The 24,798-nt window shown below is 41.1% G+C and overlaps 1 protein-coding gene across 6 annotated transcripts in view; it reads right to left on the bottom strand.

Annotated features, from left to right (window-relative positions):
- Window positions 1–24,798, bottom strand: part of FNDC3B (fibronectin type III domain containing 3B) — a 354,050-nt gene that overhangs the window by 71,419 nt on the left and 257,833 nt on the right. For 5 of the 6 annotated variants that reach the window (XM_090051042.1, XM_090051040.1, XM_090051043.1 and 2 more), the window contains 7 exons: window positions 24,576–24,629; window positions 12,301–12,425; window positions 8,611–8,785; window positions 7,449–7,535; window positions 3,422–3,560; window positions 1,463–1,534; window positions 231–349 (listed from right to left, as the gene is read on the bottom strand). In XM_090051042.1, coding sequence (XP_089907168.1) covers window positions 231–349; window positions 1,463–1,534; window positions 3,422–3,560; window positions 7,449–7,535; window positions 8,611–8,785; window positions 12,301–12,425; window positions 24,576–24,629 — 771 coding nt within the window. The remainder of the gene's footprint in view (window positions 1–230; window positions 350–1,462; window positions 1,535–3,421; window positions 3,561–7,448; window positions 7,536–8,610; window positions 8,786–12,300; window positions 12,426–24,575; window positions 24,630–24,798) is intronic. The other variant, XM_090051045.1, reaches the window with a different exon arrangement.

The raw sequence follows: 24,798 nt of genomic DNA, 5'->3' as shown, positions 1-24,798 counted from the left end.
AACAACATTAGTTTTATTTTGCTAATAAGTTCTGGGTAATATATATGTCCAAAAAAATCAGTATACTACAACTGAGCATCAGTTTATTAATTTTATCACACTCAAAATACTAATGTTTAGGTAAAAACATCAACTCTTTGAAGCAGAAGCAATTTAGCAGATCTAATATGAAAAGCTAAATGAGGCTAACATAGCAGTTACCATCATTTTCACTACCCAACAATTCTTACCTGACTGTGTCCACCAGTGCTGATACAGCATGCCCGGAGTCTATACAAAGTGCCTGGTTTCAAGTGAGTACAGGTATATTCTGTAGCAGACCCACTATAAGCCACTTCCCATTGACCTGCTGTTAAATGAAATGCTGCTCAAAGTAAATGTAGTTAGAAAACAACACACACTTGTATGGTATGGTGTTATTCTTTAAGGAAGTGACATGTGGTACAGAAAAATACCATAGAAACAAATTAACCCCTTGTCTGAAAATACATTAACCTATTACCCTTTTTATGCATTTAATATTATGACAAAGAAAAAAAATATAGTTTTCCATTGGACGGTAAATATAGCCCAGGAAGTTTATATTTCATCTATCCTAGAGAAAGGAAGTGGAAGGGTGCTTTAACCCTCCCCCTGACAAACAAAAGTCAATATAATCTCCTCTGCAGCGGAGGAAATACCTTCCAGGACAGGTGGAATTTTAAGGCTGCACAACAGCACATATGCATGGCTCTTACACAAGCTACAGAAGTGCAAGAGATGAAACTCTCAGAGATGCAGCTCTTGTATCCTTAGTACCTGCCCCATAATCACTCATAAAAGGTGGCAAAATCTAGTTTTGCTAAACAATTACTGAAACAGTCCAAGTATTTCTGCTAATAAATTGTGGTATAGTCTTTCATAAGTGACTCTACTTCAGTTTTTCCATGAAAAAAAAGGAGTTTAGATCATGTATCTTAACACTTGAAGATTTAGGATAATGATACATAAGAAACACTACACAGTAGTAGCAAATCTTAGTAATAACATTCTTTCATATTAGTAGCATTGATTAAATAGAAACATCTTACAGATCTGCAAGTTTGAACTAGGCACAAATATCACTTCTATTATGAGTGGTTTGGAAATCCAAATTAAGAGCAGTTATTTTTGTTGTCACTAATGAAGTAAAATAAATAAATAAACACAAAGATTTTGACTAAGGTTTCCCCTAGTTTGTGCTTTAATTTTACAGAATGTAAACTGTAGTACTGGATGTTGCATTAATGAAGGGTACATACAGGAAAAATGTTTAGACTAAACAATTTAGCTAAAAAACCCCATCTCTGATATTGGTGTGTGATCAAAAAATTATTACATCAATACTTTTTAAAAACACGTAACACCTGAGTAAGTCACTTCTCATTGTTGAAAATGTATAACTACAAGGGATTTACAATACACAGAGCAGTATCTAATTTACCTTCAGAACTTCCTTCAGAAATCTCTAAGAGATATTTTAGAATTTCTGAACCACCATTGTCCTGTGGAGGATCTGAAAAAACAAGCACACTTCTGTTGGAAAATCAGGTGACAAGAATAGAAGACTTCACCAGATCTCAAAGTGTACAGTGACTGAATCTCATCCTGCCAAGCCACACATGCATTTATGGAGGAAACAACCCTGTGGTCAGCTGCACGGACTCAATACTTATCCTGTGAGACGGTGGGTGTTTTCAAATCTCACAGAAGCCAGTGAGAATTAAAGATACCTGCCCAAATTTAGCAGATTCATTAGGGCACATGTTAATTAAAACAGAGTTGACAGCAAATATTTAGTCTGTAGAAGAATTGCTGCTTGGCTGAATCAACAGAAGTAAAGCAGAAATAAAACACCATTTGCCAACATACTAAAGATGGTGTTTTTAAGATCCACATTCTGCCTCTATTAATTGCTTTCCTGACAGCTTGGTGTTGATTTTTTTTTTTTTAACCAAAGAACAGCTGGTTTTTTTAACTTATATTTTACTCTTGCTCCATAAATGAATTTAGGAATGAATTCTAGAAATATATAGAATATTTTCACTCAGTATGAATCTAGGATTTCAAATATGATGTCTAGGATCCCTCACCACTATCAACATCATAACATATTATTTTCAGTTGCTCAAAAATATACTCTCGGCCATATAGATAAGTCAGGTAAAGACACGATTCCTGTCTCAAAGAGCATATAACCTACCTGCAAAATGGCACATTCAGAGAGGACGTCATATTACACATTCTGGTGTGAGCACAGCACTGGGCAGAACAAGGTGACAGTAATAAGACGGTATGGATGTGCTCTAACTATTGCTTTACATGATTAATTTAATCTTTTGTCCTACCTGACTTCTCATAGCAGGACAGCACAAATGAATATTTAGAAACATCCACAGTTCTGGCTCCAGAGCCTCTGCTCTGTTTGAGAGGGAACCAAGGCAATGGGGCGACAAGGGACATCTGTACTGAGCAGAGAGGGGCAGTGCTGTTTTCCATCCCACGTTCCTGACATTAGGCAGCTAGGTACTTTTGGCCTCTGACGCCCTGTGAAGTTCTGGCCTGAAGATGCCTCCTTGTCAGAGCCCATCACCCCGCTGCAAAGTGGACAGAGTTTTTCTTCAAGTGCCCCTTCCTCTCCCTTTATTGCAGTGTCATTATTTACTGTGGTGAGATGAGCTCTCTCTGGCCTCTGAGACCAGAGACTGGCTTCTGCAGCAACTGGGATTACCAGGTTTCTAATGACCCTCTCTACTGGCATACAGCTTCCTCCATTAAACCTGACATTGGTGACAGCTATTAATATTGTAAATTCACTTTGAATTTTGAATTCTGGAGCTCTAAGTTTTACTCCGAAATAAATGTGCTCATTCCAAAAGAAAAAAAAACAAACGTAAACCCTTGGAAGAGATCTGAATGAAATGGAAGAGGTGATGCTGTAACCAGGTACATCGCTGTAAACTCAAGCAGAGCAGAGCATGAAAGATGTCAGAAGGATATGTGTTGCAGGTATTGAGGCTGGAATCACTGACAGAGCAGACAGGACGGAGTAAAGAAAGGTTACTATTATGGGACCTTCAAACCTAAGAAAAAGACGTCACTGCTACGCAACAGGCAGTTAGTGAACTAGCCAAAAATGTATATGGGGTGGTGGAAAGAATACAGAGAACCCACAGGAGGTGAATTTTGTTGCAGCCTGTAAAAAGATCTTAGATTACCAAAGGCTTGGGGCCTTTTACCACATGCTCAGGAATCTCAGAGTGATCAGATGCAAGGTTGTTAGACTCCAAACCCCTGAACTGAGCAGCAGCATAGCAAACACTGCAATATGATGTGTATTCACATAGGTTTTAAATACACTTCATTTACATTGTGCCAAAGTAAAATAAACAAGCAGCCTTACCCCATTTAACACTGAAGCCATGAGACGTTATTGGCCCTTTAATAACAGGTCTGGTAGGAGGTCCTGGCCGGTCTGGGCTTGTTGTACAGACCAAAATTTCACTTGGACAACTCTTCCCTTCCACATTAGAGGCGATCAGCTGAAATAACAACACAACACGACTACTTAATTATTTTGTATTCTCCTTTCTAGGAGTTTTAAATGAAATACTCTAACAGTTCATTTGACTGTTATTTCTTAAGACAAAAGTGCGTGTACGTCAAGTCTCAGCAAGTTGTGCACAATGCCAACAACAGGCGTTCGATCACAGCACTAGTCTCATCTGTAAGCACATTCTGAGTTTCTCTGTGGCCCACCAGTAATGTACTGTGGTAAAATCTGATAAAGACAATTCTCAATGCGCTTGTAAAAGAAAGTGTCACATGCCAACCCACTGCTGTTTACTCATAAAATATGTAAATAATGGTAGCCAATTTATAAGCCCATTTTGGAGGATTTTCCAGCTGCTGTTCAAAAACAAAATACTTCAGAAAACTAAAAGCAACACAAACTTCAGAAAGATTAGAGGCAGATCAAGTATATGCTTCTGCTTCAAAAATTGCCGATTTGAGATACAAACTCCGTGGGCCAAAACTTAACATCTGTCGTGAGGAAAACCTCATCTTGACCCTAGTGGAAAGCATTAGACTAAGTTTAGGCTTCAGGATTTGGCCATGTGCTTTTACTACGGGATTGTATATGGTATTAGAACAGCAAACCAAATTCAGGGAATCCCTGTAACACACTAACATTTACAGGGTCATATTAATCCTTGTGATACTCAGGGACTTTTATTCCATCAGTCTTAACACACTGCTCTAAACACAGTGCCTAGAAACTAAATATTGAATTAATAATTCTGAGAGCTACTGGTTTATACAAACAAGCAGGTGTCTTTTCTCCTGGAAGTATCAGCTATTCCAGGTAACCCATTTCCATCTTCCTGTCCAACAACTGCCTTAGATTCCCTTGCGACTAGATAATCTGGGCTCCTACAAAATACAAGATGTATTAATTCCTTTATGAACTATAGTTTCTCTGTTGGAAAAGCATCAATCCTGATTTAAATATTGCCGGTGACAAATAATCTGTAAGAATCCTTGGTAAATTGCTTTTAAGGTTAATTAACCCCAAAAAACTGTTTCTTATTTTTGGTTTGAGTTTGTTTAGCTTCAAATTTACAGTCAGCAGAACTTGATATGCGACACTGAAAAGACCATTATCAAAGTTTTGGTCCCCACAGACAAACTTGCCATTCTAAAGGCTTCTCTTTACCTTCTCTCTGATAACCTAAATAACTTCAGGCTCCTAGAGTTTTTCACAATCAGGAAAGTTTTCCAATCCTTTAATCAACCTCACTGCTCTTCTCTGAACCCACTCCAAATAATCATCATCCTTCATAAGTGTTAACACTAGCATGGGGTGCAATATTCCAGCATGTGGTAATATCAACAATGCTAAAGACAGAAGTAACAGAAATTCTCTACTGCTGTGACAAGCCCTCTCTTTAAACAGTCAAGGACTGCAAAAGCCCTTTTAGCTAGGGTGACCAAATGGGACAATGTGAAATCTGGGACACCCCCTCCTTCCTCTTGCCCCCCCGCCTGGGACAATCATTTTAATTTTTACTGGCTGGTCGGGACTGGCCTCTGAAATCTGGGACGGTCCTGCCCAATCCGGCATGTATGGTCACGCTACTTTTAGCCAACATAGAACACCAGAAACACGTCCAGTTAATCATCAACCATTCCAACAATATCTTTTCAGCTTCCCGGGATGCTTTCATCTTCTAATGTCTTTCATATGTACTGTTTGTAAATTGAAACCTTTACGTATTAAAGCATGTATTCTTTGTGCGTATCCAGCTGACAAAAGTAATCCAGGTTGCTCTGAAACAGAGGCTTGTCCTCTTTACCCCTTTATCACTCCCCTGATCTTCATGCCCTCTGGAAACATTATTAATAAGCTGAAAGAAAAGAAAGAATCCTCACTGATGAGTGATCCAAGAACTGATCCCTGGGGACCCAACTAGAAACACTGCTACCTAGACTTCCCATTTAATGTGACATTTTGGAACCTGTGTGATAGCCGGTGTTTAACATGTGGCATTCTCATCTTTCCTTAATCAAAATATCTGAAAGAAACAAGTCAAATGTCTTTAAAGAAGTCTATTATAATGCTAATCACCACTACCAACCAAACTTGTAATCTCACCAAAAAAGACAGCAAGTTGGTTTGGCAGCATGTATTTCTCATAAATACATCCCGACTAGTAGTAAAGTTATTACCTTCCTTTAATTATTTACAAGCTATACCATCATGATGCTCAGGGTCAATGTCAGCCTGACAGACCAACAGTTACCCAGATCATCCTCTTTACATACTATTCACTTTCTTTAATGTCTTCTGGAACCTCCCTTTGATCTCTAGAGCCAATTAATGGCATTCCCGAAAGACTGTGCGCACATGTAAATGTGCCCGTCCTTCTCACAACTGACATCAACTCAATTCCGGACTACAAATACTGCCACCTGATTATGAAGAGGTGGCCAAGGTCAAAATTTGTCACACACCTATCCATCACTCCCTGTTGGATTGTGTCAACTGCTCTGTCAGTCCATCCTTGAAGAGTCCACATTCACAACAGAAAGTGACTTACTTTTCCAGGAGCTTGAGTTTGGCAACAGCCGTCCCCTTTATTTATTTAGAGAGAAGGAGAATCTTAAACTGTGCTAAGTTTAAAAAGACACAATATCTTTCTCTATACTGTCTTACTCTAAAGTTCATGACATTTCACATATTCTTAGACAGCATCAAACAATCTTCTGTAAGATCTGAGTCCTTTAATGCGTGGAACTATTCTCTGTACAATAAAGTTTTGTTTGTTTTTTAACCTTGACGCATCTATCGTGTATGTTCTTGAGCTGAAGAAATTTCACCCATGCTCAGGGCTTACAATATCCATATAAAAATAAGAGATATTTTTGGAAAACTAATTGTTAAATAATAATTGCGTTCTGAAAGTACAATGGTTACTAACTTTACAGGTAACAGCTTAATTCTAGTAATATATAGGATCCCTAATAAAAAATGAATGGAATGATGCCACCTTGTGGAAAAACACTAAATTTACAAGCAAAGATTTTTCAAAGGCCTGACAATCTATACAATGAGTTGGCCAACAGGAATTTAGCTCCTCTGTTGCTTAAACTTGCGATTCTGGGAATGTGATGTAAACTCCATCAGCTTGATCTCTCTAAAGCACTCCCCATCCTCATGTTCATGCTGATAACTAACAAGCGACTTTTCTGAATTTTGCAAATTTGTTAATAAAAGCTGAAAAAGATTTCTTAAGGAGGATTACAGTCACAAGAAAAAAAGAACATTAGCTGTAGTTTTCTGCTGAAAAAACAGAAAATTCACTGAAGCTTCCAACTAGGTCAGAAAGCCTTATGTTAAGGCAAGTGAATACACACCTATTCTCAAAGCTTGTCTCAGTGTCCTTATAAGCTTTTAAAAAAAAGTGATTTTCATAACAGCTGAAGACTGGCCACTTGGGGGAGCCAGCAATAGGTGAATGAAATGCATCAAGGACCAACCACTGGAGTCCTAGAGTACGCTGGCCTCAAACCATCGTAAAAGGCCTCTAAGCATAATCTATCCCCTCCACAAGTCCTTAATTCAGCACCTCTTCCCCAAACAGAACAGAAGCTTCACAGTGAAACCTCCAAGACAAGTCTATGGCTCAATGTACTCCACCTGTCTAACACAAGCTAAGCAATAAATCATCTTTGAGGTAACCATATTTTCAATATAGCACTTGCATGTGTCAAACAAAAGACATTTCACATTAATGGGTTTTCATTAAAAAAAAGCATTTGCTTGTATCAAAGGCAGGATTTGTTTTTAAAGAACTTGATTTTTAAGGTACAATTATACAGAGTCCTCAGAGTGTACATGATGAAAGTCCCTGGGGAAGAAAACTTACCCTAAATTTGTATTGTGTGCTTCTTCTGAGATTTTTCACAGTACAGGTTAGGTCTTCTCCAGTGTACTTTGTGTGAAACACACTATCCTAAAAACCAGAAAAAAAAAACACCTATACATTTCCAGGTATCATCATCAGTATGCGTATGTACCATTCCTATCATACAGCGAAGCTATATATACCCAACTTCAGTGTAGTTTTTAAAGGTTTTACTCGCTCACTTTTTTAAATCTCCTATTATCATAGTACTTGTTTTGTAATTCAGACTAATTGATCTGAACAACATGCTATTTTACTATACCAAAGCAAAATATAATCTAGAGTTTGTAACATTCTCTTTCTCTTGCAGTGGTGCTCAACCTTTAGACCCCACAGGCCAGATGAGGGGCACACAGCTGGTCTATGAGATGTCTAGGACTCCTCATGCCAGGACAGGGCCTGTGGGCCCTATGTTGCCTCTACACACCAAGATTGGGACTCCAGGGGTCCCACACTGCCTTCTTCCAGTCCCATGTGCCAGAATTGGACCCCGCACTACCCCGTGTACTCAATCTAATATACAGGGCCTTGGACCCATTGGGAGCCCCAAGTGTTAGAAAACAGAGCCCCAGGAGCCAGATCTGGCCTGTAGGCCATGGGTTGAGCACCTCTGCTCCAGATTATTTTTCCACACATACATTTATAGTGTGCGTGTCTGTCCAGTACATATAATCTTGAGTACTTATCTTGGTAATATAAACCTACGTTTAATACAGGTTACAATCTATCCCAGAAAACCAACTTTGTAAATAAAGTTAAGTAGAACATGGCAGACCAAATTCTTTAAAGACAAAATACTTCAAGTCCTTCAAATCTTTGTCTGGCAAAACTCTTAACAAGTTTCTGAATATCCATACATCACAGACTTGTGCCCAACTTTGCTATGAGCATAGGGTTTTCCTTCTGGTGTGAAGCAAAACTGCAAATCACCCTCACTAACCTTCTGAACTTTGAACAGATGAGCATGAACAACTCAGCAAGTTGTACACTCTTGGGAATTCAGTGAGTTCTTAAATACCGGTACAGGTATTTCAAGAACTCTTGAGTCACAGCCTCAACAATGAGTTAAGCAAAAAATTATTTTGGTCCACTTTCTGCTTGATCAAAGCAATAGAGAACTTACATTATCCTCTTCTTGAATTTCTAGGGTGTAAGAAATAACTTCTTCAGGCGTACATCCTTCTACCTTATTCCACTGCAACGTGATCCATGTAACACCTGCTCGAACAAGTCTTGGTGCAGAAGGGGTCTGAGGAATATTACCTGCTGTGTAACACACTACTTCCTGGCTGTACCCGCTGCACAGAAAGATAGAAGGGAAAGAAATGTGCAAAGTAAATTTAAATTAATTGCTTGAATGTATCCCGATCTATACAAGGCCTATAACAACGTACAAAACACATTTACGAAGCGTCTTGGTTGCAAAATAAACACTCAAACTTAGGAAATGGTCAAAGGAAGGATGCCATCTAAAATTCAGACCACTGGGGTGCATGGATGAGTAAATGTTTAAAAGGATTATATGGATTTTTTTCCCATGGAATCCATCTCATTCTGTACACCTAGGGCTGACATTGCTCAAAGAACAGGCAGCTATCCTACAATTTGCTCTACCCTATTTGTGCAGTGTGTGGCTCAGAGCATAATTTCCCTATTGCGTATAATCCAAACACTCCAAACTGTGGGATTATAATTGCCTTATGGACATTATTTAATGTTGCTCATCTCCATAATTTTAGAGCTCCTCAAAGAAAACATGAATTCACCTCTCACTGTGAGGAGTGGAAATATCATTATCCCTATTTTACAAATTAGAAATGAGACACAGATAAAATTATGCCTAAACTCAAAAATGTGCCCTGCTTAAAACATGCAGTGAGTGATTTTGTAAAGGGTCTGTAATTCAAACACAGTGATAATTTCTTTTTGTTATGCTTGTGAAAGCTCAACTGTTCACAAATTTGGGTAACTCCAGATGGGCTTTTTGGACAAAGTCATGAATACAAACGGCCAGCTGTGAAATCATGGTTAACAGGTTCAGCATCACGTAGGAATTCTGTGGCAGAGGTGGAGATGACATCAGTTTGGTCCTCCAGGACACTTAACTACCGTACCCACGAGCACATAGCGAGCTGTATTAGTCCCAATTTAAGCAGAAGGCAGGCCAAATTGGTATTTTAGGCCCCCTCTTCATGTCATGTTTATACCATGATTAATACATTAATCACAACATAAATATGCTGGGTGCTACATGTGCACCCAATTTAAGGCACCATAAAATAGGAAATGAGCCATAAAAATGTTGCACATTAGGTAGAACATTTTTATGGCGGACTTTCATGATGCACTGAATTTAATATGAAGCTGTGGCCAACAGTCAGCTGATTACTGGTTTGGTCAAAGGCTGGAAGGATGGAGACAGAAACAGCTTCTCCCACTGAAGACTTTAAACTCTGTACACCTGGCAGTTCTGGTTAGGATGCCAGGCACAGAAGGAGACGAGAGAGGCTCTTGGCAGGGGAAGATTTCGATCCTCAATAGAAACTTCTGCCATTTGAGCAATGGGATAAATGGTAGAAGTAGTCGTCTGTTAGCCTGGATGTGAACCAACACTATAACACACACTTGGCCAAAAGGTTTCAGAGCTATCTGCTACCAGAAGAAGAATGCTCATACTCAGGAATGCTGGGGTCAATCCAGAATCTGGATAAGCCTTTCCATTCCCATCCTCGACATGTATTTTCCTCCCTAGCTCCAGCTGGGGGAGCATTTAGCTCAGAGGACAGACTGTCTCTCTGCTCTTAGGTTCAGCATCCAATGACAGCAAAACTCAGAAACAGTTGTAGAAAAAGTTGCAGTCCTCCCCAGAATGGAGCATGCTCAGTAGGCTCTAAGAAGGTGCAATGTGCTCAGTGGAGAGGGAGTGTCTGGTAAACTCTGCATTTTCAGGGACTTGTAATTCCCAAATGTTGGGAGATTTTCAGCAGAAGGCCTCTGAACCCCAAATAACCACGTGTTAATATTCAAGATTCAGCCCCAAAGCAAGTAGGTGCTTAAGCTTCTCCACTAACTGACTTCAATACTGTATGTGCAAAATACAGCCTGAGATAGAGACCCAGCACAGAAAATATCATCCTCAACAGTTAGTCTGGCAAAATTACAAGCAGCTGAAAACAGGGTCTTATAATGGGAAGTGTTAGGTAACTTTAACTATGGGAAATGCTGCCAGCATTGCCTATAATTATATATAAATATAGACCCTATGTTCTTGGTGCCTGTCCCATGAATTAAGACACAAAATAACATAACAAGATTGACCATGAATAACGCCACCCAAACCTCAGCCCATTCCCTCCCCTCAATAGCCTGAGAAAAGAAGGGTTTGGTAGCATGCCCAGAAGTTAAAAAAAACCCAACAACCCTGGGGTATGGCAAACTGTTGGAGAGGTGGGAGGTTATTCCAAAAGGCTTCCAAAACCGAAGACCCTCGACACACCCTTCTATAAGCAGCTCTGCCTCGTTTACACGGACTAGCTCTGGTGCAACCACCTCTGCTAACTACAGCCGGGGAATACTGCGCAGGTTGAGAAGGAATCCCAGGACGTTTGGGAACCCAAATGACTGCATAATAAACTTTGTAGAATTGGCCCACGTTATCTCAGAGGAAGCAGTTAGACATTAAACAAGCTTTATTAAGCTGCAGATGTTGCTAGGAATTTTGCATCTTTGGGACTCTTACATCTTTGGAAGAATCTCCCATAAAACTGTACGTAAATCGCTCTTCGTACAGCTGTATTTTCTCTTTCATCCTGTTATTTCTCTTTTAGCTAAGAAGAAGATAATGAATCCATGAAAGAAAGGGCAAATTATTTTAATATTTCACAGCAAATCTTTGCTGCCCTTCATTCAACCAAATGATCACTCAATTATCAATCAACCTAAAATCCCCATGAAGAAGTGGTCTTTGGCTCTCTAAGTCAGGTATTGTATCATAGCATCTAACAAAGTAAGCTGTTGCACATGAAAGCTTATGACTCTCTGAATTAGTTAGGATACAAGGTGCCACTCTGCCTTCAGCTGATATCATCACTCCAGTGCTATCTAACAGCCTGCAAATCAAGGGAAGCCTAGTAACCTTATTTTTCCACTATCTTCACCTCAAGCAGTGGAAAGACAGGGAGCATTTTGAACCTGATTTGCACAGGTACGCATTTAAAGCCAGGTGCAAGCGGTAGAAAAATCAGGACCTGCCTTGCTAAAACGTCCTTGAGGCCTAGTTACCCACTCTTGCCCCTGCTTTTCCATTTCCTTTTCTCTACTAATGGCGGATCATGAGTCTTGCCAAAGGAAGAAGTGAGCACAGATCATACTATGGTGCTGAAAGACAGAGGGACATCACTTCAATGAAAGAGTACCAGGATTCCTTTCAAAATCTGCAACTCTTAACTTCCTTTTACTTGTTTTTCTTGGTTCATGGAAATCCCTAGTGGGGATTTTACATAACAGATGTGTTCTTTTTGTATTAAAAACAGGCCACAAAACAGCATTTAACACCTCCAAAGGGGCCCATCATCTTAGATAAGTCTCTTCACTCTGAAAACTCCATGTTAGTTCCCTGTGAGGTGAGTGATGTTGCCAGGAAAGTCCTCAGGGGATCTCTAACACACTATTTGTAGTGCAATAAAACTTTAGTCATTTAAATACCCAGCCCAAAGGAAAAAAAGAGCAGCTTCTCTATGCAGTCTGTTCTGTAGTTACATCTTTTGAATGCCATCACCAAACTAGTGATTTTGTTGGAAAAAAATTGACTTACCTGGTGCCTATGTCATTCTGAGCTGCTAACCTGAAGGTGTACCCCATAGCTGGACAAAGCTTAGTCAACTTGCAATGCTTTTGACTCCCAAAGTAACATTCTCGGAAACTGTTGTTTCTTTTTCCCTACAAAAAAAAAAAATTCATCGTTTCTTTTCTTATCATAGCTAATGAAACAAATGCATACACTTCTTAGTGGTTACTTTAATGCTTAACTTCTTAAATTTTTTTAAATTGCAGATCACTGACAGCAGGGGAAAATCAACACACATTCAATCAGCTGTCAGACTCCCTGAACTGTTGCAATTTTATTTTCATAATCTATTTCTTCCAGCTTTGTCTCTCCACTTCACTTTGCAGCTTCACTCCTACAGCTACTCCTATAATATATCCCTTTTATAAAACAAAATTTATATTAAGTATGAAGCCAGTTAAACATGCAATTTCCCACCAGTCTGCTTCTTCAACTGAACAACTACACAGAGCCTCCATCTAAGGTTCCCTGTTGACCGTACCTTCTGATCTTACCTACAGCTGTCATCCCCTCTCTATCCCCTAAAACAGAGGTATCAAACATGCAGCCTGCAGAGCCTCCCAATCCAGCCTGCGGGGCTACCAGTGGGCCACCGGAAGCTGGGAGGCATGGCCTGCCATGGAGTTCTGGGCCCTTTGGTCCTGCTGGCCATGGCCATTGATGAACGGGGCCCACTACTGCCGGACCTCCTTCCTGAGACCTGTGGCCACTCCCTTTGTCATTGCTGCTGCTACCACAGCTGGGCTGGAGCTTCACAGGCTGGATTCAGCCTGAGGCCCCAAGTGACTTAGACATCTCTGCCCTAAAAGAATAATTTTCTCCAAAAGTGGGCTCTTGCTCCTCATGTTCATGATGGCAGCCCTAGAAGCACACTAGTCATAGTCCAGAAGAAGCACCAAGGACACATACTGAGGCTGAGCAGCACATAACAGAAGTCTGCCCTAACAACGGAGGATACATCTACCACGGAGGATTCTTTGGTGGCACAAAGTTTTTAAATCTGGCTCTGAATCACCCATCTACCTCTCTTCAGAATGAGACATATAATGTATTCAGATGAGTGGCGCAGAGCATAGGCAATGATACTCCAAGACACTAATGTTACAGCTGAAGGAACCATGATTTGAAGCACTTTTGAACCTGCTCCAAGCATTGGCAGGGGTCATTTCAGACTCTGAACAACCCAGGATTGCGATGCAGTAAAAGGATGTTTAAAGAACTCTTGCCACTCATGTTTCCCCTCACTACGTCAAGTGTTTCACTGCAAATGAGAACCGAGTCCAGAAGCCTTCTTTCTTCCATCCATACCTCTTAATTCCAAATCAAAACCTCCCCTTAAATACTCAAGTACATGAAAAAAAACACAGCTCAACTTTATACAGACTGTAATGCCTTGATATCCTGGACTTTCCCATCGTAAGCAAAATTATTTGCACACCTGGTAACAATCTTCTTAGAAATCTTTTAGGCTCTCAGCGCTTTAAGTGGACCTGAAAGAGACTGCTCAGCCCTAAGTAATGAGATATGTCTGCACTAAAGTAGTTCTGAGAGGGCTTTTAAGCTCTCATAATCCACAAAACAGTATTCTTGATGAATTTTACCTTAATGTATTGAAGCAACAGTACTCAAAAGTATGGAAAAGCTGAATCCCCTACCTAGGGAAAGAACAGTTAAGCCACTGCTATAAACCTAGCCCACGAACCTAAATTATCCCAGTTTCTGCAAGTACTGCCATTCTATCACCTGATTCTAGGCACTTTAATGTATTTTTTTCTTGAGATAAAAATTCACTGTGCAGAGGGAAAGTACAAGATCTTCACATGCAACACAACAACACGAGAGCTCCACGCTTCTAAAAATCATACTGACTCTTGAGAAGGGAAACTGGTTTAAGAGATGTTCCAAGTGCAGCTAGCTTTCAAACCATGTGCACACATGCTGACTTCCTGTGCCCTCTCTTTCAGAGCCACATTTCTTATTCATGGCAGTCCACTCTTCAAGTTCAAGGTGTCATTACGTACCATTTAGCTCTAACATAAGGTATATCTATCTTCTGGCTGGCAACTCTGCAGGTGGGTGAATTTCCCTCTCTTTTCCTTCAAGTCTCCAAACACAAATTAAATCATGGGAAAGAGAAGACCCAGAATAGCAATTTCTCCCTTGGTATAAAGGCTAAGTAGGACTTAGTACAGGACCTTGCCATAATAAAGTCACAGGGATAGAAGGCAGACTGTCTGCTGGATCTAGCTGTAGGTCCATCCATCTTTCATCCATTTCTCTGGTTCCAGAGTCAATCTTCTAAAGTGCGTCCCAGGCAGAGAGAAGCCAAAATTTCTGCCACACGGGTACAGTCTCTATGCAAGGAGTTTCCCTATGGAGTACTCACTCCCTACTAGGATAATTAAATGCTACATTTAACTATAAAGACCCAAGGTCTTTGCAATTGTGGAGAAAACTAGGTTTTTCCTGGAAGCAATGAAAACCCATAAAATTGTTAGCACTGGAGTCATTCTTTCCAAAGAGTCTACAAATTTATACCAGCAGTTTCCTCAGTTGCTGAATAATACTGAATAATAGCTGACTATTCTTCTACTACCCCAAGTCACAAGGATCTGTACAGATTAGTCACTGAAAGAAATGGAACGTCTTACACATGCTGACCTCACAAAGCACGTCAATTGTAACCAACTTATTCACAGAGCTATGTTTGCCCGCTACATATTTGCATAATCACAGCAGCTTTCAAGAACCACCTTTCTGGGGTGATACAGGATGAGGATTGCAGTCCCACTGTAGAGAGACGGCCTAATTTCTCAGGATTTTTTTGAAGTTATGAGCACTGCAAGATTAGAATAAATCCACACAGAGTATTTACACCAAGCTGAAAGAGTCAGCCAGATATCTTGCATTGCCCTGCATCTTAAAGTCAGGAAAGGGGCTCTCAGCCCCTGACAAGCAGCCATAACTTAATTTTTATTTGTACAGTGCCATTTTCCACTTGCTCTACAACTCAATTTTGTGTAATCTATTTAGACTTTGCTCAACTGCTCTAGCTGTCATTCTGCAACAGCCAAGAGAAATCAAGGAAATAAATGTTTTAGGGTTCACAATCCCCCACCCCACCCACAAACTAACACTTAAGAAAAAAAAAGACACTTCTAAATGAAAAGTCATTTATTAGATATTAGATCCTTTGACAAGGACAGTTCTTGATAGAAAACATTATCTTGGAGAAGAAAGGGAGGTAAAAGCTCAGAGGCAACATGTCTCAGTATCCAGGTTTCACAAAACCCATTTCCCATATCCATCCTCTTAGCAAAGTGGTAGTTATCAACGCAGCATTACTAAGACAGGGGCTTTTTTCTTTTTAGACAAACTCATCAGCTTTGAATTATGATGATTTTTTTTCTATAACCTTTTTAACTTCCCTTACTTTACTACTTTTGATGAAGTGCTTGCAGCAATAGTGCTTGTCTCCTTTCCTGCATGTGCTTCAATGACAAAAATAATCATTATGATATATGATTTATTACAATTTTTATTATTATTCTATACTCATCAGTAACAATATTGACATATGGAGCGTTACACAAGCTTTGGTTCCATTTGATACTTAGCGCTGCTGTGTCTGCTTCTCTCCCAGGGACCTGAGGAAGGGTACGGTGACACCTGAAAGCTCCCCTGTCTATCCCAAGAATACAGTGGGTTCAATTAAAACAGGGGTGAGCAATTATTTCAGGCAGAAATAATACTGAGTTTTGGCAAGCCATTGAGGGCTGCATGACAGGCAGCCAGAGGCAGATAAATATTGATTTTCTATATTTTTAGGGGCCTCGCAGGCCGGATAGAATGGCCTGGTGGGCCACATCCAGTCCGCGGGCCGCATTTTACCCACCCCTGAATTAAAAGATAATCACCCGCAAGAATTCCTGCCTCTTGCATACTTCCTGGACCATCACAGCAACATCACCTCAATACTAGCATTAATACTCATATCTGATTAATCGATGAGAATAGCTAATTGGCTACTAGAAAAACTAAGGCCTGAATACAACATTCTACCTCTTGTATTACCCACCACCAACCCCACATAACCCCCCTACCCCAACCAAACAAAAAACTAGTGGCTGCTGTGACCACAGACTGAGCTGATTAACATCTACAGTGAGGATGACAGCTGGCTGAAAGCAGAGTTGTGGGACAGTGTCAGCAGCAGCCTCTCTTTTACGGTTTCTGAACTAAGACTAGAACAAGAGCATTCCATTGTTTCAGATCCAGGCTGCCCAACTGCATCTAGCCCACGGTTAAAATGTGCTATCCAAGCGGCAGAGGAGAGCTGAACTGCTTGTGTTGCTCACACAGCTGGAGAGAAGCAAGCCTGTCTGCATGGCTGGGGAGAAGGGGGGAACCCACAAGGTGTGCATGGGCTGTGGGCCTGCAACCCTCTGCTGTCCAGAAGTTGGACAATCATGTTTTAAGGTGATGAAAATAACTGCATAACATTTAGTCAAGTAACTGCAAACATTTGGTCAAGCAGTATCCCAAGGACTCCAAGAATCAATGACAATTTTCAACTTTCTAATAAATACGAATCTGTTACTATAGACACGTGTTAGTATTGTACACCACCTTGGCTTAGTTGGGGGGCTGGCTGGTATTTAAAACTACTGAGTCTGGCTAGTATTTCAGATTCGACTGGCATTAATTGGAGAGGCTGGCTGATATTTCTAATTATGCTGGCATTAATAAGCCTGGAAATAGTCTTTTTTCCCCCAAGGTTTATGAAAGCTTTAATGTTGGCATATGAACAACTGGCATGCTAGTACTGGCTGCTACCCAGAAATCTCAGAATCTTCCCAGAATCCCCCTTGTCAGTCCCTTAAATATTCAGACCCCCAGGTTTTAATCTTATAAAGATTGGTAAATAAGTTACTGGTGACATACCCCATAATTGCCTTAAACATCTCCAACCCATATAGTTTCACACAGAGAAACTATAACTGGCTCTGATAACTGGGTGTGATGTCTTCCTGACACCCCCTGTTCTCTTGTCTTTCTCCAGTCCTTGCATACTCATATCTGCTGCTGAGCTTCCTAGTGGCTCTCTCTTCTGCAGTTAGAATTAGGGCCTGCTCATTGAAAGAGCAACTACAGAGCTCTAGCAGAAACTGCAATACTCATTTATAATATCAACTAACTGACAGAAGTCAAGGATTTGTTTGCCTACTATTGCATTTATATTTAAAATAAACATTTGTTCCACAAGCAGGAGTGCCTGCATCTGTCAAAATGCAGCAAGAAGGCCATAATGAGATTTTCACTGGACCCTTTTCTTCTGGGCAGGACCCATGCAGCAGACTTTACAGTATTAAGGCTGAGCCATGGAATAAGCTCAACAGAAAGTACGTGTGACGGACTCAGCCAGAACTACAGCAGACTCTCTCAGAGGATTCTTCACTGCAGAAAACAAACACGAAGTAAAGCTGCCCGAGGACATGCTAGTCTTGTTTGCTCTCTCTTTGGCTTGCATTAGGAAAAAACAGGGCACATTAAACAACAGGATAACCCAGGACCTCAGAACCTAAGGGAGATGGTTGTTAAAGCGTTTATAATTTGGAACACTGTTGTGGGAGCCTCATTATTGTTTCCTTTCTCTTCCTCTTCTCACCCTTATCTTCCCCTTGGGGCAGGGACTGTGTCATCTTATGTGCTTGTACAGTTCTCAGTACAAGTGGGTCTCTGAACACCACTGAAATATAAATACTGAATAGAAATAACAATGACAATGACCCTTCTCTTTGTGGAGGCCTAACAGCCAGAGAAGAGACACAGTAACATCCTCTTTGAAGCTTTGGGTCTGCACAGGACAGCAGAAATGAACCCAGCAAAATAGCGTAACATTAAAATAAATGGGCCAGACCAGGGGGTAGGCAACGTTTTTGGCTGGAGTGCTGAAAAAACCACAATGTCTACCTTGTAAGGTGCCGGAGTGTCGGCATGCCAGAAAAACAAAACTGGGTTGGGGGGTACATGGCAGGACACACTGCATATTCATATAGTTAATAATCATAAATGTTGCATTTTTGAATACAGTAAATACCAGGTTTTCTAAAAACTCTAAAATAAAACTTTACATACTATCTTTGTTGTGAATTCTTTTTTGTTAAGCATGTTGTGATGAGAGAGAAAAAAAGAGAAAGAGAGAGAAAGAAGAAAACAAAGAAAAAAAGAAAAAGGAGAGGAGAGAAAAAAGAGGTAAAAAAAGAAGAAAGAAAAGAGGAGAGAGAGAGAAAAAGAAGAGAAAAAAGAAAAAGGTCAGAAAAAGAAAAAATAGAAAAAAGAGGGGAGAAGAGAAAGAGGAGAAAGCAAAAAAGAGAAGGTGAGAAAGAAGAGAACAAAAAAATGAACAGAACAAAGAAAAAGGAAACAGGAGGAGAGAAAAAGGAAAAGGAGGGGAGATAAAAAGAGGAGACAAGGGAAAAAGAGAAAAAAAGAAAGAAAGGAAAGAAAAAAGGAAAACAGGAGAGAAAAGGAGAAGAGAAAAAAGGAGAGAAGAGAGAAGGAGAGGACAGAAAGAAAAAAGGCAGAAAGAAAAAAGAAAAGAAAAAGGGGGGAAAAAGGAGAGAAGAAAGAAAGAAAAGAAAGAAAAGAGGAGAAAGAGAAGAAAAGAAAAGTAGAAAGAGAAAAAAGAGATAGAAAGAAAGAGGAGGAAAAAAATGGAAAGAGAAAGAGGGTGTGTCCTTTGCCATCCATGTCTCCCACTGCTACCGGCTGCAAATCAGGCCTGCTGGTCCAGGGCACTGTCCCATGGAGGGAGGCAGCAACAACCCAGCAGCAGCCGCTAGAGCCAGGTCGCTCAGGCCTCCCCAATAATTCTGCAGCAGGGGGAGCCCAGGCGCAGGGCTGGGAGGGCGGGCCTGACCCGAGCGCTGGAGAACCCCAGCGGGTGCGTGAACCCTGGGCTGAGCCAAGGCTCCGGCAGATGGATGCCCCCATCCCACCCATAGCAGCACTGGGGCACTGAGTGCTGGGACCAGGCGCTCGGGGCAGGAGCTGGGTGGCATGGGGAGAAGCAGGGGTGAGGGGAGGCACCATAGGTAAGCCAGCCCAGCTGGGCCCTTGGGAAGATGGCAGCTGGAGGAGAGTGGGAGCAGGTGGGAAGCAGGGGCTACCCCAGGGCTCCACAGGCTTGGGCCGCGGTGGTCAGGAGGGGGCACTTGGCCCAGCCCACACAGCTCTGTGGGGTTGAGCCACAGTCACCGTACTTGTAAGGGGATGCTGCCTGGCTAGGGCAGGACACCGGGCTCAGGGAGGCTCAGGGGTCTCCCGGGTTGGCCTTCCTGTGCACTGGGCACAGTGCAAGTGGGGTGAAACCGCCCCCGGTATGAAGGCCTGGATGTAGAAGCCCCCCAGACCCCAGGAACAGCAATTGTTAAAGTCAGAATGATCACAAATCATTTAATGTCCAGTCAGCTACTTCAATCAGGCCCTGCGTCTTACAGCAAAGTCAACAGGAGATGGAAAAGGCCATTACTCTTGGCTTCTTTAGGGTGAAAATGAGAAAAAATCCTTATGCATACAGTAAAAATCAGCAGCACTCAGCCCTTCTTTTGTTTTGGATTCTTTCTCTGACTACAATATCATCCCTTAGCTTAGGGCTGTTAGCCAATCTTGGGTGAAAGTGAGACATAAGAAAACGTGAGCCAGAAAGAGCTTCTCTTGATACTAGCGATGGCTGTTAACCTATCTTACAGTGCCTACCTCTGGTGGTCAGAAATTCAGTACTTCATCTGAATTTGAAAGCAGTTGAAAAGCGGTCCCCAATTCCGATCCTCTTGAAGTCTGTGTAAGCTTTGCCACCAAGCAGAATTGGGTACAAGCTTGGAGCAGCACCTAGTAAGACGCTCCGATCTAGCTAACTGTTCATTCATTATTAACTCTTCAGCTACTTTAGAAAAAACAACTTGCTAGCCAGACTTTAGAACCTGAAAGCACTGAAAAGAAAAAATAAAGGTGCCTCCCTAATGTCTTTTACTCTTTTCTACTTTCAAAATTTGTTAAAAAATAAATCTTAACACCAGCCTAATCTAAAGTGCTCCCCTTCCCAGTTAGTTATGGCCTACCATAGAGACCGTGAGGCTATTCTTTATATACTTCTTGTTTGTCATACTGATAGTAGAGCCTGCTTAAGATCATCCAATCAAGAAAAGAGCAAGAGGAAGGTAAAACAAAACTGGAATACCAAAATATTAAGGAGAATAATGACATCCATAAATTTTTAACAGGCTAGGACAGGTCTCTTGACCTACTGATCCAAGGACACTCAGCAAGCTCCTTCTAATGAGACAGCAATGCCTGAGGCTCCATTAAAGAAAAGAATGTGCCTTATTCGTGCTTTGTCTAAAGCCGATGATACAACAGGGTTAATGGAAGTGTTTCTGGGAAGATGTAGAAAGCCAGATAATAAAAAAAGGCTTCTCAAAAAACCCTGGGAAAATTTGTCTCTCCCCTACTACACCTCTTATGCAGAACCTCAGGTCCCATGCTGGCATGTCTCCCAAGACTACCCCATTCAAAAAAACCAAATATTGGGCTGGATCCTGTAGTCCTAAAATATCCACTAAAATGAAGCATTAAGCTGCAGGACTGGCCCTTTATGTAGCACCTGTTGCATTTATTCTCAGTCCTAGTAAAATAAAACATGCTCCCTGCATAGTTCTTTAAGTCAGTTCTGGAGACCATTGGGATATATGACAACATACATCCCATGCAAGGGTATGCCCTGTATGTGCTGCATCCTGATGATGTGAAAATGTTAACCTGAAATACTTAAACGACACATGCCTTGAGGTTTTAAGGACTGTGGCCATCAGTGGATTAGAGCAGAATCCTCTTGCTGCAGTTTATAGTACCATCTAATCCCACAGCTAAAGAATGTCATATCCATTCCACTGTCCTTTTACAGCAATAGTATATTTTTATACTTGAAAACTGGGTTATTTACATTCCAGGAATCATATTAAAAGCTAAGATGTGCAAGGCTAGCTACCCTGTAAATCAAAAAGGCAGCATGGCTGTGGGTCATCTACACATTGACATTATACACGCCACAAGGTCTGAAACATATCAGTGACAATACCCATTACTGGCTGCTGCTGTAGAAGGCTAGGGACAGAAATTACACATAAACTGGTATAAGTTATCAGAAACTGGTTCAAATCTGTAAGACAAAGTTCAGTACATATATAAACTGCTTTCAAAATAGTTGATAACCTAGATGGCCATAGTGTCAGACTTAGCTGCTTTAGGTTAAATCAGTTTATTGAACTTCTGTCCAAGATCCCCTCCAGATTCAAGTTAGCTCAGTCCTCTAGCATCTGAGTCTGCACCTCCCCTGCAAGCCCCCTTTTGCAGGGTGGGCTGACTAGCCTTGGCCTAAGCTGTCTGCTCCAGTAGAACAGGGAGGCATTCTCTAGTGCCCCCCAGCTCCTGGCCTGGGCCACCACAGGCATGTGGCTGTACTTCCAGAATCAAAAATGAATGCCTGTTCACTTGCTTATTGGTTCATTCTGCACAGCTTAGAAGATTTAATTGATTCCGCTCGGGCTTTTTGACCGTCTGTACTTAACCAAAGTATTAATGGCCTGCTGAACAAATCATTGGTGTGAACAGGCTGTGCGCTTCGGTCAAGAGTGGCTGTGGCAGTCTCTTTCATTTTCTAGGAATGTTGTGCCAGTTCACATGACTTGTGGCCCTGTGGCTTCTTACCTTTGCCCAATGCTGATTCTGTTCCAGCAGTGGGGAGGCTGCAGTCTTCTAGAGGGGAGCTCTACAGGATGCAAAAGTATTCTGAGAGCTTTTCATGGTCTACTCTTCCCTCTATCCCTTCTTATGAAGAGATACAGTTTTTCCAAGGTACGCTCCCAGTCACAGGGCATTCTCCTAGCTTTTTTTACTGGGTGGAAAACTGGCTCTTCACTCACACAAAGCTGCTTCTGGTTTACAATCAAAGGAATTTAATTTCCTTCTGATCACTGATTTTCCTGCGTTTATATTTTATCCTGTGCCCTATAGCTAACGAATGTTGCTTTAGCTGAGAGCTGGCTAAACTTTTTGCTCTTGACTGGAAAGATATCTCGCCTTCTTTCCCTCTGTATTTAGTTTCTTGATTTTGCCAGGACACAGTTCATTACTGTAACAAAGTTGGTGTTTTCACTTCCATGGATTTTATATAATTATGCAAGACGGCAGAGACTACTTGGATGCCATACCTTAAGTGTTGAAATGTATTCCTAACTACACATAAGAGGCACAACTATTAATGTCGCACACAGAAGCCAGTAGCATACAATAGTGGGATGCATTTCCAAAAGCAATAAAGAGACAGATACAAAAACTGGATCCTGCTGAGACAACTGGTTGCTTCCTCCGCCAACCTGTTTTTTAAGGGACCCCTTTCAACCATAATCCTACCTGTAGTTCATACATTTGCTCAGAAGTAAATTTCTACCTCAGAGTATTACAGAAAGGTTTCTTCCAACCAAAATACGACTTAGATCAATGCATTGGCTACTTCACAACTAGACTACTACCATCTTGTTCTGTTTCCCACTTCTATAGTCTTTAAAGCAATCGGAGTTATGTTAAGCCATTAAAAGATCTGCCTAATTAATTTATTGGGCCTTTCACTTTCACAAGCTGAAGTTATATTTGGGGAAATCGCACTTCATTACTGGGAAAGAAAAGGAATCTAACACGTAGGTGAAGGGACCGAGAACCAGGCCTCCGGAGTTCTGAAGCGAGTTACTTAAGCCTCTCTGTAATCCGAACATATCACTACTTCCTTTCTGAAGATGAATAATACTACGTAGATGCAAAGTCTTGTTGTTATTCTACTTTGAAGCCTTTTGTTCTTATGTAATTCTCATGAAGTCATGGGACTTTGGATTCATCTCTAAATGATCCGATACAAGTTTCCTACATCTGTATTCTAATAGGGGTTCCCTGTGGTTTTCTTATGTTGGAAATAGCCTATATTTTTCCTAACTCACATTTGTTTGGTGACATGTTCCCACTGAATTTGATAGGAATTTTTCAGGAGAAAGAACGGAAAAGGTCAGGGCCACCCTGCATAGGGGTGATGTTTTTTGAGGCCAACGGATCAAACTCTCCTGGATTAGATCTTTTCAAAGTAGTGTTTTTTCCAGCTCACACTTCCCCATTCTTTCCCCAGTTGATAACCTTTCCTTTAATTGTCTGTTGTGGGCAACAAGCCATTCCAAAGCTATTGTTTGATTTGTTAGTCCAGTGGGTCTCTCATTATATAGGACCCATTGCTGCAACAGTGCACAGAATGAATGTTTGCACAGTGCGTGGGTCCAAGTGCCACCTGCTAAGAGTGCTGTCATGCAGCAGTTGAACACTCCTCACCAAAAAGCCTTCACTGTGGTCAGCAGCAGTTTTCCCCGCCTGCACAACCGAGCACCCCTTTTCGGCTCTCTAACTCCTGCCTCAACACCTTCTGCCATGCTGGCCTTGGACCTGAAATCCCATAACACAACTCTGAAACTGTTCTCTCAGCCATAAAGCCTACATTCCCTAGACCTAAGCTGTGTTGGCAAAACAATGCTGGCATAAAGGAAGAAAATATAAAATCATAGCACCAGGAGAGTCTTAGCATCTCATACCTTCCCTTCCCCCCAGAACATGCTGTCTATTTAGAAGGCAAGGTCTTTGAGGCAGTGACCTCATCACCTTTCCTGTGTTTGGAAGGCAACCAGCACACTGCTGCCAATACATAGATGGCATTCATTTAAATCAGTGGGAATTTTTTTTTTTAAATGGATTTTTGGAATGAGGTCCTAACTCATGCGAGACAGGGATTTGCTCTGTGTTTGTACAGCGTGTATACAATGGGATCACAACTGGGGCTCCTAGATGTGGCTGCAATACAAAGAAAGAAACAGTAATTGGCAAAGCTCATTAATAAACTTTTGACGCTGAGCACCTGACTGGAAAGCCATTCATCTAAAACAAAGCAGACAAACTGCTGTGCATAAGACCTACAGATGAAAATTAATTCCTGTTTCCTAGTGCATGCTCTACCTATGCCAGCCAGCTTTCATTTTCCCATTTTTAAGTTCCCCAGCATTTAATTGTTTTCCTTCACATGGCAGTTACTTGTAAAAATCAGCATATCATTTTACAAATAATTGTTGTTTCTGTGGCTAGTTGCTGCTTACCTCATCCCATTCTAAAAGGTAGCTGGTGATTTTTGAACCGTTATCAATGGGTGCCTATAAACAAACAACAAACAAAAGGAACGCTTGGAAACAAGTTTAAAAAAAACACACATTTACTCTCAGCCAGATGACTGCAGTTTAAAGTGAAACCAGAGCTTGTGTTTGCACAACACTTGGCAGACTTTACAATGGATAAGAAGAGAAAAAAAGGGAAACTAATTAC

Source organism: Crocodylus siamensis, chromosome 6, assembly GCF_052110815.1.
Source record: "Crocodylus siamensis isolate JL-2025a chromosome 6, ASM5211081v1, whole genome shotgun sequence".
In the NCBI taxonomy this organism is placed as follows: domain Eukaryota; kingdom Metazoa; phylum Chordata; order Crocodylia; family Crocodylidae; genus Crocodylus; species Crocodylus siamensis.
This window is presented reverse-complemented; position numbering and strand designations above follow the sequence as displayed.